The sequence below is a fragment of the Scyliorhinus torazame genome, chromosome 10 (genome assembly GCF_047496885.1).
Source record: "Scyliorhinus torazame isolate Kashiwa2021f chromosome 10, sScyTor2.1, whole genome shotgun sequence".
NCBI classification, from domain to species: Eukaryota; Metazoa; Chordata; class Chondrichthyes; order Carcharhiniformes; family Scyliorhinidae; genus Scyliorhinus; species Scyliorhinus torazame.
The window spans coordinates 3,265,013-3,282,992 of NC_092716.1; the positions used below are offsets into that span (position 1 = coordinate 3,265,013).

General features: G+C 50.0%; 1 protein-coding gene across 1 annotated transcript in view; it reads left to right on the forward strand.

Moving 5' to 3' along the window:
* The window catches only part of lrp3 (low density lipoprotein receptor-related protein 3), a 49,285-nt gene that overhangs the window by 16,053 nt on the left and 15,252 nt on the right, over positions 1-17,980 (forward strand). The window contains exon 3 of the mRNA XM_072517755.1: positions 872-1,010. Within this exon, the coding sequence (XP_072373856.1) occupies positions 872-1,010 (139 nt within the window). The remainder of the gene's footprint in view (positions 1-871; positions 1,011-17,980) is intronic.

The window sequence follows — 17,980 nt, forward strand, 5'->3', positions numbered from 1 at the left end:
TTAGTTAAATACAGAACTTTATCCCCAATGCAAAAATCAAAAACCTGCAGTAGCACCGACTTAGTGAGCAGCTACATGTGATAAAGTTCTGGATTCATAGAGGATGGCTGGCAATGACCGTTGTGAGTGCTTTACACAGGCATCACACTTCACAAAGAAATCTGCTTTGCCCATTTCTCTGAAGCTGGTGGCATTGCCCAAGTCGGATTTCTGATTTAAAGTCTGTTGTGAAGCGGTTACTCTGGAAATATATACATGTGTCAGCAAAAGTGACCAGGGAGCTGTTGACTTGCAAAATCCCTTCATGAATGTCCTTCAGTGAAGGAAACCTGCCCTCCTTACCCAGATTGACCTATAAAATGCTGCAGTCCTCACTAACATGCTTGACTTTTTACTGGCCCAGTGAAACTCTGCCTTGTCATTCTTTGTAGCAGAATGATATGAATCATGGAATGGCTGGAGTGCCAAAACATGGCCAAAAAGAAGGTCTACCAGGATTTAGTGCAAACGGTCAGTAAATCCTTGCTGGTGGGACACAGATCCTGAGTCTGAACAATAAAAAGAAGAAACCCTGTCCAGTTTTTACTTCCTGCCCCATTCAGCCACAGTCTGTGGATCTCAAGAACATTGTGTCTCCCAACCCACCCACTGTTGGCAATTGGTTTGTAAGCAAAATGAGGTGTGTTGGTTGCCCTGGTGAGCAATGACGTGGGTGTTGCGCTGTGCAGGTTGGATCCAATAATGGCGGAGGTTTGACTGAGGCCAGTTACTGTCAGGTATGGTGAGTGGGGAGGCAACTGAAAATAATTAAATTCCTACACTTTGCAATATTTAATCTCAAAGTGTGCATTTTCTTTTCCTGTTTTTTCAGCTGCTTGTCATGGGAGGTTGGAACCTCACAAAGCGCAACGTGGCATCATCTACAGCCCCTCCTGGCCCATAAACTACCCCCCATCCATGAACTGCAGCTGGTACATCCAGGGGGACTATAACGACCTCATAACCATAAGGTGCTGACTTTGTGACCTTTCAAGTTGTCAGAATGTTTCATAGTGACATGTTTTCCTGTACTGTACACGGGTTTGTGATCAGGGCATTGTGTTCTCTCCACTTACTTGGTGGATGCACCTCCTAGTCTGGCACGGAGTGAGGACCTATCGCGGGCCATGCTGTGGTTGGTCAGAGTGCAGCTCTAAGGAAGCTACTTTTTGCTGCTCATGACCTCCATGCAGCGACTAACTGATGGAATGTGCTTTGTTTTTTAAAAATTCATTGCTGGGATGCGGACGTCGCCGGTTAGGGCAGCATTTATTGCCCATCCCTGGTTGCCCTTCAGTGCAGTGTTCATCAACACTGCCGAGTATTGTGTGCAGTATTCACGGTGGGTATGGTTTTAGAAACAATATTCAGGGGAAACAGAAAATACTGTAAATGCCTTGGCCTGGGAAGACCTGTGGAGAGAGAACCATCATTAATATTTCAAGTCTCTGTGACTCTCCAGATTTCCAGCTTCTGCAGTATTTTGCTTTTATTTCCGGGAAAAAGAGGATTTACAAAAGACAAATTGTCCTTCATTAATCTAGTTGAACGTTTTGATGAACAAAGAAGGTCGAAGTGAATGCAATGGGCATTGTCTATTTTTAAAGAATTGTTTGGCAACATACTACATAAGTGGCAAGTTAATAAAATAGTGTCAAATTTGATTAAAATATGGCTTAAAGCAGGAAACAGTGGGTTGTGATAAATGATTATTTTTCATAGACTAGTCGGTTTTGCTTCCTAAGGGAACCACTTTTTGATATATAAGTAACTTGAATATTGGAAATGGATGCATGCATCATAAAAGCTATGGCAGAACTTCCGGGTGCGGCGATGACCAGCTAAGTCGCACGTTTCGGCAGCTCCCGGTGGAACGGACTTTTGGGCTCTTCATAAGAGCCCCAACGGCAATTTTAACGGCTAGAAGCACTGTGCGGTAAACCAGAAGGGAATCCCCCCTGGAAACGGATGGAAAAAGGAGAGGGAAGTGGCCAGATTGCAGTGGATCCTTTGGAGCAGCGGCAAGGAAGGCAAGCAAGAACCAAGATGGCGTCAGAAGGTGGCAGTTTAACATGGGGCCCTGAACAACAAGAGTTTTTGAAATGTTGCGTGGAAGAACTTAAAAAGGAGATGAAGAAGGAGCTGTTGGCCCCGATATTACAGGCGACCGAAGGGCTAAAGGAGGAGCAAAAGACCCAGGAGCGGGAGCTTCGGGTCGTGAAGGCAAAGGCTGCCGAGAACGAGGACGATATACAGGGCCTGGTGGTGAAGACGGAGATGCACGAGGCACAACATAAACGATGTGTGGAAAGACTGGAGGTGCTGGAGAATAACGCGAGGAGGAATAATTTAAGGATTCTTGGTCTTCCTGAAGGTGCAGAAGGAGCAGACGTCGGGGCATATGTGAGCACGATGCTGCACTCGTTAATGGGAGCGGAGGCCCCGGCGGGTCCGTTGGAGGTGGAGGGAGCATACCGAGTGATGGCGCGAGGACCGAGAGCAGGAGAAATTCCCAGAGCCATAGTGGTGAGATTCCTCCGTTTTAAGGACAAAGAGATGGTCCTTAGATGGGCAAAGAAAACTCGGAGCAGTAAATGGGAGAACGCGGTGATCCGCGTATATCAAGACTGGAGTGCGGAGGTGGCGAGAAGGAGGGCGAGCTTTAATCGGGCCAAGGCGGTGCTTCACAAAAAGAAGATAAAATTTGGAATGCTGCAACCGGCAAGACTGTGGGTCACATATCAAGGGAGGCACCACTACTTTGAGACGGCGGATGAGGCGTGGACTTTTATTGTGGAAGAAAAACTGGAATAAGCGGGTTATTAAAAAAGAACGTTTGAACAAAGTGGTGGGGCGAGTATGGTGGGCGAAGAGGGGGGAAAAAGGGGGGGAAGGATGAGTTTTATGTTATTAATCCTGCGATGCGGTAACTTTTCTCTCTTCCACAGGTGGTGGTGGAGGGAGGAAGGTAGGTGGAGGAGATGGGGCGTTGGCCATGGGGGCGGGGCCAAAAGGGAAGCGCGGGCTTTGTTCCCGCGCTATGATAATCATGGCGGGAATAGGGAAGCAGGAAGGAGGGGGCGTCGCACGGTGCGAGCCGAGGTCAAAGGGGGAAGCCGAGGTCGGCCAGAGTTTGCTGACTTCTGGGAGCAACATGGGGGGTGTAACTACGCTAGTGGGGGATCTAGCGGGGGGGGTGGGAGGGGGGAGTTACTGGGTTGCTGCTGCTGGGGAGAGGGGGGAGCCGGAATGGGGTGGGGTGGGCGGGAGGGCACCGCCTGGGGGGGACACAGCTGCGTGGGAACCGGGTGAGGATCTGGAAAAAGGGGATGGCTAATCGACAAGGGGGGGGGGGGTAAAAAGCCCCCCAACCCGGTTGATCACGTGGAATGTGAGAGGGCTGAACGGGCCGATAAAGAGGGCACGGGTACTCGCACACCTTAAGAAACTTAAGGCAGACGTGGCTATGTTACAAGAGACGCACTTGAAACTTATAGACCAGGTTAGACTACGCAAAGGATGGGTGGGGCAGGTGTTTCATTCGGGGCTAGATGCGAAAAACAGGAGGGTGGCTATACTAGTGGGGAAGCGGGTTATGTTTGAAGCAAAGACCATAGTGGCGGATAGCGGGGGCAGATACGTGATGGTGAGTGGCAAACTACAGGGGGAGGCGGTGGTCTTGGTAAACGTATATGCCCCAAACTGGGATGATGCCAATTTTATGAGGCGCATGCTAGGACGCATCCCGGACCTAGAGGTGGGAAAGTTGGTAATGGGGAGAGATTTTAATACGGTGCTGGAGCCAGGGCTGGACAGGTCGAGATCCAGGACTGGAAGGAGGCCGGCTGCAGCCAAGGTGCTTAAAGATTTTATGGAGCAGATGGGAGGAGTAGACCCGTGGAGATTTAGCAGACCTAGGAGTAAGGAGTTTTCGTTTTTCTCCTATGTCCACAAAGTTTATTCGCGAATAGACTTTTTTGTTTTGGGAAGGGCGTTGATCCCGAAGGTGAGGGGGACGGAGTATACGGCTATAGCCATTTCGGATCACGCTCCACATTGGGTAGACTTGGAGATAGGGGAGGAAACAGAAGGGCGTCCACCCTGGAGAATGGACATGGGACTAATGGCAGATGAAGGGGTGTGTCTAAGGGTGAGGGGGTGCATTGAAAAATACTTGGAACTCAATGATAACGGGGAGGTCCAGGTGGGAGTGGTCTGGGAGGCGCTGAAGGCAGTGGTTAGAGGGGAGCTGATATCAATAAGGGCACATAAAGGAAAGCAGGATAGTAGGGAACGGGAGCGGTTGCTGCAAGAACTTCTGAGGGTGGACAGGCAATATGCGGAGGCACCGGAGGAGGGACTGTACAGGGAAAGGCAAAGGTTACACGTAGAATTTGACTTGCTGACAACGGGTACTGCAGAAGCACAGTGGAGGAAGGCACAGGGTGTACAGTATGAGTATGGGGAGAAGGCGAGCAGGTTGCTGGCCCATCAATTGAGGAAAAGGGGAGCAGCGAGGGAAATAGGGGGAGTGAGGGATGAGGAAGGAGAGATAGAGCGGGGAGCGGAGAGAGTGAATGGAGTGTTCAAGGCATTCTATAAAAGATTATACGAAGCTCGGCCCCCGGATGGGAAGGAGAGAATGATGTGCTTCCTGGACCGGCTGGAATTTCCTAAGGTGGAGGAGCAGGAGAGGGTGGGACTGGGAGCACAGATCGAGATAGAGGAAGTAGTGAAAGGAATTAGGAGTATGCAGGCGGGGAAGGCTCCGGGACCGGATGGATTTCCAGTCGAATTTTATAGGAAATATGTGGACTTGCTTGCCCCGATACTGATGAGAACCTTTAATGAGGCGAAGGAAAGGAGACAGCTGCCCCCGACTATGTCGGAGGCAACGATATCGCTTCTCCTAAAGAAGGAAAAAGACCCGCTGCAATGCGGGTCCTATAGACCTATTTCCCTCCTAAATGTAGACGCTAAGATTCTGGCCAAGGTAATAGCAATGAGGATAGAGGATTGTGTCCCGGGGGTAGTCCATGAGGACCAAACTGGGTTTGTGAAGGGGAGACAGCTGAATACGAATATACGGAGGCTGCTAGGGGTAATGATGATGCCCCCACCAGAGGGGGAAGCGGAGATAGTGGTGGCGATGGATGCCGAGAAAGCATTTGATAGAGTGGAGTGGGATTATCTGTGGGAGGTGTTGAGGAGATTTGGCTTTGGAGATGAGTATATTAGATGGGTACAGCTGCTGTATAGGGCCCCGATGGCGAGCGTGGTCACGAATGGTCTGCGTATTTTCGGCTCCATAGAGGGACGAGGCAGGGATGTCCTCTGTCCCCATTATTGTTTGCACTGGCGATTGAGCCCCTGGAAATAGCATTGAGGGGTTCCAGGAAGTGGAGGGGAGTACTCAGGGGAGGAGAGGAACACCGGGTATCTCTTTACGCGGACGATTTATTGGTGTATGTGGCGGACCCGGCGGAGGGGATGCCAGAGATAATGCGGATACTTGGGGAGTTTGGAGAATTTTCAGGATAAAACTGAACATGGGGAAAAGTGAGTTGTTTGTGGTGCATCCAGGGGAGCAGAGCAGAGAAATAGAGGACTTACCGCTGAGGAAGGTAACAAGGGACTTTCGCTACTTGGGGATCCAGATAGCCAAGAATTGGGGCACATTGCATAGGTTAAATTTAACGCGGTTGGTGGAACAGATGGAGGAGGACTTCAAGAGATGGGACATGGTATCCCTGTCACTGGCAGGGAGGGTGCAGGCGGTTAAAATGGTGGTCCTCCCGAGATTCCTCTTTGTGTTTCAGTGCCTCCCGGTGGTGATCACGAAGGCTTTTTTCAAAAGGATTGAGAAGAGTATCATGAGTTTTGAGTGGGCCAGGAAGACCCCGAGAGTGAGGAAGGGATTTTTGCAGCGTAGTAGGGATAGGGGGGGGCTGGCGCTACCGAGCCTGAGTGAGTACTACTGGGCCGCCAACATCTCAATGGTATGTAAGTGGATGGGAGAAGAGGAGGGAGCGGCGTGGAAGAGATTGGAGAAGGCGTCCTGTAGGGGGACTTGCCTACAAGCCATGGTGACGGCACCGTTGCCGTTCTCACCGAAGAAATACACCACAAGCCCGGTGGTGGTGGCTACTCTGAAAATTTGGGGGCAATGGAGACGGCATAGGGGAAAGACGGGAGCCTCGGTGTGGTCCCCGATAAGAAATAATCATAGGTTTGCTCCGGGGAGAATGGATGGGGGATTTGGAACATGGCAAAGAGCAGGAGTAACACAATTGAGAGATCTGTTTGTAGATGGGACGTTTGCGAGTCTGGGAGCGCTGACCGAAAAATATGGGTTGCCCCAAGGGAATGCATTCCGGTATATGCAACTGAGGGCTTTTACGAGGCAACAGGTGAGGGAATTCCCGCAGCTCCCGACGCAGGAGGTGCAGGACAGAGTGATCTCAAAGACATGGTTGGGGGACGGTAAGGTGTCAGACATGTATAGGGAGATGAGGGACGAGGGGGAGATTATGGTAGACGAGCTGAAAGGGAAATGGGAAGAAGAGCTGGGGGAGGAGATTGAGGAGGGGCTGTGGGCTGATGCCCTAAGTAGGGTAAACTCATCGTCCTCGTGTGCCAGACTAAGCCTGATACAATTTAAGGTGTTACACAGGGCGCATATGACTGGAACACGGCTTAGCAAATTTTTTTGGAGTAGAGGATAGGTGTGCTCGAAAAGCCCAGCGAATCACACCCACATGTTCTGGTCATGTCCGGCACTACAGGGGTTTTGGGTGGGGGTGGCAAAGGTGCTTTCGAAGGTAGTGGGGGTCCAGGTCGAACCAAGCTGGGGGTTGGCTATATTTGGGGTTGCAGAAGAGCCGGGAGTGCAGGAGGCGAGAGAGGCTGATGTTTTGGCGTCCCTAGTAGCCCGGCGCAGGATACTGTTGATGTGGAAGGACGCCAAGCCCCCGGGTGTGGAGACCTGGATAAATGACATGGCAGGGTTTATAAAGCTGGAACGGATTAAATTCGTCCTAAGGGGATCGGCTCAAGGGTTCACCAGGCGGTGGCAACCGTTCGTCGAATACCTCACAGAAAGATAGAGGGAATGGAAAAGAAGAAGACAGCAGCAGCAGCCCGGGGCGGTGGGGGGGGGGGGGGGGCACCAGAGGGATTCTCAGGGATGTTAATATATAAGTATAATATGTATAGATTGTTGTTATAGATAATTGTATATTGGACTGTTAAAACATATTTTTGGAGAATATTTATCTGGGACAAGGCAGTTGCCATTTAGTTTTGTTTTTGTTTATATATTATTTATTTCTTGTTTATAAAACTGGCCATTGTTATTTATATTGTTATATTACTGTGTAAAGGATACACAATGTACTGTGATGGTTGGCCAAAAATTTTCAATAAAATATTTTTTAAAAATAAAATAAAAGCTATGGCAGTTCTATCAAGGTGGGTCAGCGAGTGTGGAACAGCAAGCTGACTTATAACACCAAATTCTGAGTCTGCCAGGACCGTGCCCTCAGTGCACTCCTCTGCAGGGCCGAGACCTGGGCAACATATGTCAGGCAGGAACAAAATCTGAACAGTTTCCACCTTTGCTGTTGCGGGCCTATCTATCCGTGGCATGAAAAGGTCACCAACTTCGAGGTCCTGGAGCGTGCACATTTCATCAGCATACACTCATTACTAAACCAATGGAGTAAGAGGATGCATGGAAAGGAGATTACGCCGGAGTGGTATGTAGGCAGAGTGTCGTTGGTTCCGAAGAACGTTAACTCTGTTTCTCTATTCAGCTGCAGCCTCACCGGCTCAGTTTATCCAGCATTGTCTGTTTTTATTTCAGATTTCCAGCACCTGCAATATTTTGCTTTTACATTAGTGAATATTTGGGAATTTGTTTCAGGTGGAAAGTTTTGGTGGTAAATTTAGATTAAGAGTCAGGCCCTGACATAGAACTTTCAAGTGAGTTAAAAAGTCTATTAGGCAGGGTGCTGCCTGGCAGGGGCAGTTACTTGTCATTCAGCTCAAAGTAGTTGGTTCAATAGGTATCAATTATTGTAGCAGGAAGCTAAACTAGATAGTGATTCATCAGAGGCTGTTCATCAGAGGCTGTACATCAGCAAACTGGCTTTTCAAACTGTGTGGGATAAGGGGATGAATGGAAAGGAGATTACGCCTGGACGAGTCATAGACTGAGTGTGGTTGAAGAGAAGAGGTGTTTCTTTCCCAGTCTCCAATTGCCTCTACTGGTGAGTTTTATTCCTTCGTCTCCAACATAGGAGGGGCAACTTTCTGGTACTTTAGCTGTGCAAATTATTAACTAGTTGGCTACTCAAATAAATCAGATTGGTCAGAAATGGCAGGGCTGATTGTATGCCCTGCCTGCAGGGTGTGGAAATTGGTGGAATGCACTGCAATCCTGGACAACCATGTCTGCAGAAACTGTCTGCAACTTAGACAACTTGGGCTCAGAGTTACTGAGCTGGGGTCTGGGTTGTGGACATTGTGGGGCATCAGGGTGGAGGAGAGTTACCCGGACACTTTGTCCCAGGAGGCAGTCACTCCCAGGTTAGGCAGAACAGTAATGGTCAGGGACAGGAGGGTGTGACTGCAATAACTTTATTTTAATTTTATTTTTTATTTAAAAAAATGTTTTTTTTTTTACAATTAAGGGCCAATTTTAGTGTTTATTTCTTGGTTTATACCATGCCCCACTTTGGAAATATTGCTCGGGAGCCTGTAAATTACTCCTACCAAGGATTTTTTTCCTCTTGTTTTTTAAACATTCGGCCCTTGGTGCCAATATAATTTCTTAATACAGCCTTGATGTCATCTTTAACCAATAGAGCAACTCCCCCTCCTGTTCCATTCGGTCTATCCTTTTGGAATACCGAGTACCCTTGGACATTCAACTCCCAGTCCCAGTCCTCCTGCACCCATGTTTCAGTAATCCCCACCAAATCATACCCAGGGGCTGGTTTAGCACACTGGGCTAAATCGCTGGCTTTGAAAGCAGACCAAGGCAGGCCAGCAGCACGGTTCAATTCCTGTACCAGCCTCCCCGAACAGGTGCCGGAATGTGGTGACTAGGGGCTTTTCACAGTAACTTCATTGAAGCCTACTCATGACAATAAGCGATTTTCATTTCACTTGTCTCTATTTGTGCTGTCAGCTCATTGACCTTATTCTGGATACCGTGTGCATTTAGGTGCAAGGTTTTTAAATACATCCGACAGATTTGTCTTTGCCTTGCAGGATTTTATTGCTTTTCACACATTCTGACCTCCTTTATTAATCTCTGATAACATTCAGCCTTATCCCCAACTTTCACTCCCAGTCACCTTACATTTTGATTTTTTTAGGTTTCCTTTCCCCTCCGTAGTGGTTAGACTGGCCCTGCCTGTTCATCCTATTAACCTCTACCTCCCATGCTGACCTGTTTTGGTCCCCATTAACCATTATACTTCTTGTAGTTTTTCCTTCCCTGGCAGCCCCACCAGCGTTTTGAGTTGGGGGCAGCTTCAAGGTTGCTTCCCATTTTTGCTAACCACCTGTTTGGTTTGGGACGGCAAGGTTAGATACCACATTTGGTGCATGGAGAGAGACAGGACTGGAGAGAGTGGGTGATTTATTCCTGGAGGAGTGGTTTGCCGGCCTGGAGCAGCTGCAGGAGGACTTTGGGCTGTTAGGTTCGGACATGTTGAGGGACCTCCAGATGCGGAGCTTTGTTCCGAGTTTTCAGATTTCCCGCTGGCGTCACCACCCCAATTGGCGAAGGTCCTCTCCTGTTCGGGACCGTAGGAGGGCAGCACGTCCGGCATTTGTGAACGGATCGCAGGGGAAGAGTTGAGTTTGGTGGAAGGGTGAAGGCTAAATGGGTGGAGGAGTTGGGGCCAATACTGGAGGAAGAGGAGGTATGGAGTGATGCGCTGCGGAGGGTGAACACCACGTCGTTGTGTATGAGACTGAGCCAGATCCAGCTAAAGGTGGTGTTTCAAGCGCACCTCACTAGGGCTAGGATGAGTAATTTTTTGAGGTAGTGGGGGATAGGTGCTGCACGAGGGGGCCTGCACACACATGTGGCACAATGGCACAATGCCTCATAGCGCCAGGGACCCTGGTTCAATTCTGGCTTTGGGTGACTGTGCGGAGTCTGCACTTTCTCCCGTGTCTCCGTGGGTTTCTTCCGGGTGCTCCGGTTTGCTCCCACAGTCAAAAGATGTGCAGGTTAGGTGGATTGGCCCTGCTAAATTGCGACGCTAAACCTAACCAAAAGATTAGGTTGGGTTACAGGGATAGGGTGGAGGTGTGGGCCTATGTAGGGTACTCTTTCATAGGATCGAATGGCCTCCTTCTACACTGCAAGGATTCGATGATTAATATATATTGTGAATAATTGTGGCCCCAGGACTGATCCCTGTGGCACTCCACTAGTTACAGGTCGCCATCCTGAAATTGCCCCTCTTATCACAACTCTGTCCTCTCTCAGTTAGCCAATCCTCTATCCATGCTGATATATTACCCCCAAAGCAATCCTCTATCCATGCTGATATATTACCCCCAAAGCAATCCTCTATCCATGCTGATATATTACCCCCAAAGCAATCCTCTATCCATGCTGATATATTACCCCCAAAGCAATGGGTTTTCATCATATTAATTATCCTATTGTGGTTGAAGTCAGCTGACTTTCGGAAGCAATGTGGGGGGAGTAATCATGCTAGATGGGGATCTAGCGGGGGGGGGGGATCGAAGAGGAACTGGTAAAAGAAAAGGTGGTCGGGGCGGGAATGCACCGCCTGGGGAACGGGTGGGTGCGCGGAACCGGGACGTGGGACTGGCCTAGAGAGGGTGATGGCTAGTCGACAGGGGAGGGGGGCAGGCAGCCCCCCAGTTCGGCTGATCATGTGGAACGTGAGAGGCCTAAATGGGCCGATTAAAAGGGCCCGAGTGTTTGCGCACTTGAAAGGACTGAGGGCAGACGTGGCCGTGCTTCAGGAGGCGCACCTGAAGGTGGCGGACCAAGTTAGGTTAAGGAAAGGATGGGTGGGACAGGTGTTCCACTCAGGGCTGGATGCAAAGAACAGAGGGGTGGCCATACTGGTGGGGAAACGGGTGTCATTCGAAGCTAGGAACATTGTAGCAGACAGCGGAGGCAGATATGTGATGGTGAGTGGCAGACTGCAGGGAATGGAGGTTGTGTTGGTTAATGTATATGCCCCGAATTAGGACGGTGCGGGATTTATGAAGCGGATGCTGGGACGTATCCCGGACCTGGAGGTAGGAAACCTGATAATGGGGGGGGGGGGGACTTCAACACCGTGTTGGACCCAGGGTTAGATAGATCTAGATCTAGGACCGGAAGAAGGCCGGCAGCGGCCAAGGTGCTTAGGGGGTTTATGGACCAAATGGGGGGAGTGGATCCGTGGAGATTTGTTAGGCCGATGGCCAAAGAGTTCTCCTTCTTCTCCCATGTTCACAAGGTGTACTCCCGGATAGATTTCTTTGTTTTGGGAAGGTCACTGATCTCGAGGGTGGAAGGAACTGAGTACTCAGCCATAGCTGTTTCAGACCATGCCCCACACTGGGTGGACCTGGAACTAGGAGAGGAGAGGGAGCAGCGTTCACTCTGGCGACTAGATGTGGGATTACTGGCGGATGAGGGAGTCTGCGGAAGGGTGCGGGGATGTATCGAAAGGTACCTGGAGGCCAATGACGACGGGGAGGTCCGAGTGGGAGTAGTATGGGAAGCACTAAAGGAGGTGGTCAGAGGAGAGTTGATCTCCATCAGGGCCCACAAGGGGAAAATAGAGGCCAAGGAAAGGGAAAGACTACTGGGGGAGATTTTGAGGGTAGATAAAGTATATGCGGAGGCCCCGGATGAAGGACTATACAGGGAGAGGCGACGACTCCAGGCGGAGTTCGACCTGTTGACCACAGGGAGGGCGGAGGCACAGTGGAGGAAGGCACAGGGGATGAGATATGAATATGGGGGAAAGGCAAGTCGCCTGTTGGCTCATCAGTTGCGAAAGAGGACAGCGGCGAGGGAGATAGGGGAAATGAGGGATGAAATGGGAGCTACGGTGCGGAGAGCAGGGATGATAAATGAGGTGTTTAAGACCTTTTACGAGAGACTATATAGGTCCCAACCCCCCGGAGGGAAAAGAGGAGATGCGGCAGTTTTTGGACCAATTAAGGTTCCCGAGGGTGGAGGAGCAGGAGGTGGAAGGCCTGGGGTCGCCGATTGGGGTGGACGAGGTTACCAAGGGGCTGGGGAACATGCAGGCAGGGAAGGCCCCGGGACCAGATGGGTTCCCGGTGGAATTCTATAGAAAATATGTGGACTTGTTGGCCCCGCTGCTGGTAAGGACCTTTAACGAGGCCAGAGAAGGGGGGACCCTACCCCCGACAATGTTGGAGGCGACGATATCGCTAATCTTGAAGCGGGATAAAGATCCGCTGCAGTGCGGGTCCTATAGGCCTATCTCACTGCTAAATGTGGACGCCAAGTTGCTAGCAAAGGTGCTGGCAACGAGGATAGAGGATTGTGTCCCGGGGGTGGCGCACGAAGACCAGACAGGGTTCGTAAAGGGGAGACAACTAAATGTCAACGTGCGACGGCTATTAGGGGTGATAATGATGCCCCCAGCAGAGGGGGAGGCAGAGATAGTGGCGGCAATGGATGCAGAGAAGGCATTTGATAGGGTGGAGTGGGAGTATCTATGGGAGGTGCTGAGGAGGTTTGGGTTCGGGGACGGGTTTGTCAGCTGGGTTAAACTCCTCTATGGGGCCCCAACGGCAAGTGTGGTCATAGGTCGGCAAAGGTCGGAGTATTTTCGACTACACAGGGGAACAAGACGGGGATGCCCGTTGTCCCCATTACTGTTCGCGTTGGCAATTGAACCACTGGCCATAGCGCTTAGAGACTCCAGAAAATGGAGAGGGGTGATTAGAGGGGGATAGGAACACCGAGTGTCACTCTACGCGGATGACCTACTGCTGTATGTGACGGATCCAGTGGGGGGGATGACAGAGGTCATGCAGATATTGAGGGAGTTTGGAGATTTCTCGGGATATAGGCTTAACATGGGAAAGAGTGAGCTTTTTGTGATACACCCTGGGGACCAGAGTAGAGGGATAGATGGCCTACCTCTAAGGAGAGTGGAAAGAAACTTCCGATACCTGGGGATTCAGATAGCCAGGAGCTGGGGAACCTTACACAGGCTCAATCTGACACGGCTGGTGGAACAAATGGAAGAGGATTTCAAAAGGTGGGACATGCAGCCGCTGTCACTGGCGGGCAGAGTGCAGGCAATTAAGATGATGGTCCTCCCGAGGTTCCTATTTGTGTTCCAATGTCTCCCTATACTGATCACTAAGGCCTTCTTTAAAAAAATAGATAGGAGCATCACGAGCTTCGTGTGGGCAGGGAAGGCCCCGAGGGTAAGGAGGGGGTTCCTACAACTTATTAGAGACAGAGGGGGACTGGCGTTGCCGAATTTGGGCGACTACTACTGGGCCGCCAACGTGGCGATGATTCGTAAATGGATGATAGAGGGAGAGGGAGCGGAGTGGAAAAGGTTGGAGATGAAGTCCTGCAAAGGGACGAGTTTAAAAGCGCTGGTGACGGCGCCACTACCGCTCTCCCCAAAAATTTTTACCACAAACCCAGTGGTGGCGGCAACATTAAGTATCTGGGGGCAATGGAGGCGACAGAGGGGTGTGCTGGGATCGGTGTGGTCCCCGATCAGGTGTGGTCCCCGATCAGGAACAACCATAGGTTTGCCCCAGGGAGGCTAGACGGAGGATTCCAGAGCTGGCACCGGGCAGGAATCAGGAGAGTGGGAGACTTATTTATAGATGGGACGTTTGCGAGCTTGGGAGCGCTTGACGAAAAGTATGAGCTGCCCCGGGGAAATTCCTTTAGATATATGCAGGTGAGAGCGTTCACAAAACAACTGGTGAGGGAATTTCCGCTGCTCCCGACACAAGGGATCCAGGACAGGGTACTTTCGGGGGTGTGGGTCGGGAGGGCAAAGTGTCCGAGATATACCGGGAGATGAGAGAAGAGGGGGAGGAGCTGGTGGGCGAACTGAAGGGAAAATGGGAAGAAGAGCTCGGGGAGGAGATTGAGGAGGATTTGTGGGCTGATACCCTAAGTAGGGTAAATTCCTCTTCCTCGTGTGCCAGGCTTAGCCTGATCCAATTTAAGGTGTTGCATAGAGCACACATAATGGGAGCAAGGTTGAGCGGGTTCTTCGGAGTGGAGGACAAGTGTGGGAGGTGCGGGGGAAGCCCGGCGAACCACACACATATGTTTTGGTCGTGTCCGGCGCTGGAGGGGAGTGACGGGAGTGATCTCGAAGGCGGTGAAGGTCCGGGTCAAGCCAGGCTGGGGGTTAGCTATATTTGGAGTAGCGGATGAGCCGGGAGTGCAGGAGGCGAAAGAGGCCGATGTCGTGGCCTTTGCGTCCCTAGTAGCCCGGCGTAGGATTTTACTCATGTGGAAGGTAGCGAAACCCCCCGGACTGGAGGCCTGGATAAACGATATGGCGGGGTTCTTAAAACTGGAGCGGATCAAGTTTGCGCTGAGAGGATCGGCTCAAGGGTTCACCAGACGATGGCAACCGTTCTCGACTACCTAGCGGAACGTTAGAGGGAAGATAGATCGCCAGCAGCAGCAACCCAGGGGGGGGGGTAAATTGTTTGGGTTTTTGGAGGGGGAGAGGGGGCGGGGGGGAGTATTACTTCATGTTATTTGGTTAGTTTACCATGTTAGTTAAACAATTTTATATTGCAGTTATCATGTTACCTTTTTTTTGATTTGTAAGGGAAAAAATTGTGTTTGAAAACTTTAATAAAATATATTAAAAAAAAAAAAAAAATTATCCTATTGTGTGGTACCTTATGAAATGATTTTTGGAAGTCCAAGTATGTTACATTTATTGGTTCCCCTTTATCTACCCTGCTCGTTACCACCTCAAAGAATTCTAATAAATTTGTCAGGCATGATTTCCCCTTCATGAAGCCATGCTGACTGCTGGATTATATTATGTATTACTTTAAAAAAAAAAAACATTTTATTAAGGTATTTGTAATTTTATAATAATAACAATAACAACAACAGAAAAGAAAGTGAATTCAAATATAAATGTAGTACATACAGCATTTCCATCCCTAACAAATCCCTCCTACCCTTAACAGGAAATAGCCTCCCCCCCCCCCCCCCCCCCCCCCCCCCCCCCCCCCCCCCCCCCCCCCCCCCCCCCCCCCCGGGCCCCCTTGCCTCTGCTGACAGTTAATTTTCCCCGAAGAAGTCGACAAACAGCTGTCACCTCTGGATGAACCCTAGCATTGACCCTCTCAGGGTGAACTTGATTTTCTCCAGTCTGAGAAACCCAGCCATGTCGCTAACCGAGGTCTCTTGACTTCGGGGGCTTCAAGTCCCTCCACGCTAACAATATCCGTCTCCGGGCTTCCAGGGAGGCAAAGGCCAAGACGCCAGCCTCTCTCGCCCCCTGGACTCCTGGATCTTCCGACACTTCAAAAATCGCCACCTCTGATTTCAGCACCACCTGTGTTTTTAGTACCATGGACATGACATCTGCAAAATCCTGCCAGAATCCCCTAAGCTTCGGGCATGCCCAAAACACATGGACATGATTTGCTGGCCCCCCCGCACACCACGCACACCTGTCCTCTACCCCAAAAAACCTGCGCATCCGGGCCACTGTCGTGTGTGCCCGGTGAACCACCTTGAATTATATCAGGCTGAGCCTGGCACATGATGAGGATGTGTTAACTCTGCTCAAAGCATCCACCCACAGACCCGCCTCTATCTCTCCCCCTATATATTATGTATTTCTAAATGCCTTTCTTTATAATGGACTCTATAATTTTCCCAATGGCAGAGGTTAAACTAACTGGCCGATAGTTACCTGTTTTTTGTCTCCCTCCCTATTTGAATAAAGGTGTTACATTGGCAGTTTTCAAATCCCCTGGAACTTTTTATGAGGATTCTTGGAAGATTATTCCCAGCACATCCACTATCTCTGCAGTTATTTCTTTTCGTTTCCTGGGATGCAGATTTCTTGTTCTCTGAGGGGCCTATGTTCACTTTGAAAATATATAAAAAGAATGAGAGAGGCCAATCAACTCTTATTGTCCGTGTTTATATTACTTCTAGTTTATCCTCATAGTTTATCTTCTCCCTCTTCATTTTTTTGGTCATTTTTTCTTGTTTTTTAAAAACTTTCCCAATCCTCTGACATACCACTAATCTTTGCCACATTGTCTGTTTTTTCTGTGTTTAATACTATCCTTCACCTCTTTGGTTAACCAAGATGTGGAGATGCCGGCGTTGGACTGGGGTGAGCACAGTAAGAAGTCTTACAACAACAGGTTAAAGTCCAACAGGTTTGTTTCAATGTCACTAGCTTTCGGAGCGCTGCTCCTTCCTCAGGTGAATGAAGAGGTAGGTTCCAGAAACATATATATGTTTACATATATACCAAGATATTTCTGGAACCTACCTCTTCACTCACCTGAGGAAGGAGCAGTGCTCCACAAGCTGGAGATTCAAAACAAACCTGTTGGACTTTAACCTGGTGTTGTAAGACTTCTAACTTGGTTAACCCCATGGTTGATTAATCCGCTTCCTAGAATCCTCCTTCCTCACTGGGATAGATATTTGTTGTGAGTCATGAACTATCTTCATAAACATCTGCCATTGCTGATAAACTGTCTTTTCTGATAAAACTGCTTTCTGAAACTGGGCAGCATGGTACCACAGTGGTTATCACTGTTGCTTCACAGCGCCAGGGTCCCAGGTTCGATTCCTGTTGGGTGAATTGGACATTCTGAATTCTCCCTCTGTGTACCCGAACAGGCGCCGGAGTGTGGCGATTAGGGGATTTTCACAGTAACTTCATCGCAGCGTTAATGTAAGCCTACTTGTGACACTAATAAAGATTATAAATAATAATAATAACCATTTATAGTCACAAGTATGAAGTTACTGTGAAAAGCCCCCTAGTCGTCGCCACTTTCCGGCACCTGTTTGGGTACACTGAGGGAGAATTCAGAAATCTCAGCTGGTACGGGAATTGAACCCGCGCTGCTGACCTTGTTCTGCATCGCAAACCAGCTGTCTAGCCCACTGAGCTAAATCAGCCCTTAACTATATTATAATGATAATTATAAATGATAATAATAATGAATATTATTATTATAAAAGATAGCGGGCATGGACACTGACACCTGGCCAGGAGCTCTTCAGGCTGACTGTTTGGAAGGGCATTGGGAGAGGTGAGAGTAACCGAAAGCTCAGCTGGCTGAGTAGAGGGTACAGAGCAAACAAGAGGCCAGCGAATCGTGCAGCTTCTCAGTCCACTGGGTTCCTCCGCGGAAAATGCCGCCAAGAGTGGCATGTCAGAGACGGGCATGTCAGAGAGGGGTCCATGTCAGAGTGGGTTCCATGTCAGAGTGGGGTCCGTGTCAGAGTGGGTTCCATGTCAGAGTGGGTTCCATGTCAGAGTGGGGTCCGTGTCAGAGTGGGGTCCGTGTCAGAGAGGGGTCCATGTCAGAGAGGGGTCCATGTCAGAGTGGGGTCCATGTCAGAGAGGGGTCCATGTCAGAGTGGGGTCCGTGTCAGAGTGGGGTCCATGTCAGAGTGGGGTCCGTGTCAGAGTGGGGTCCGTGTCAGAGTGGGGGTCCATGTCAGAGTGGGGTCCGTGTCAGAGCGGGGGTCCGTGTCAGAGCGGGGGTCCGTGTCAGAGCGGGGGTCCATGTCAGAGCGGGGGTCCATGTCAGAGCGGGGGTCCATGTCAGAGCGGGGGTCCATGTCCGAGCGGGGGCCCATGTCCGAGCGGGGGCCCATGTCCGAGCGGGGGCCCATGTCCGAGCGGGGGCCCATGTCCGA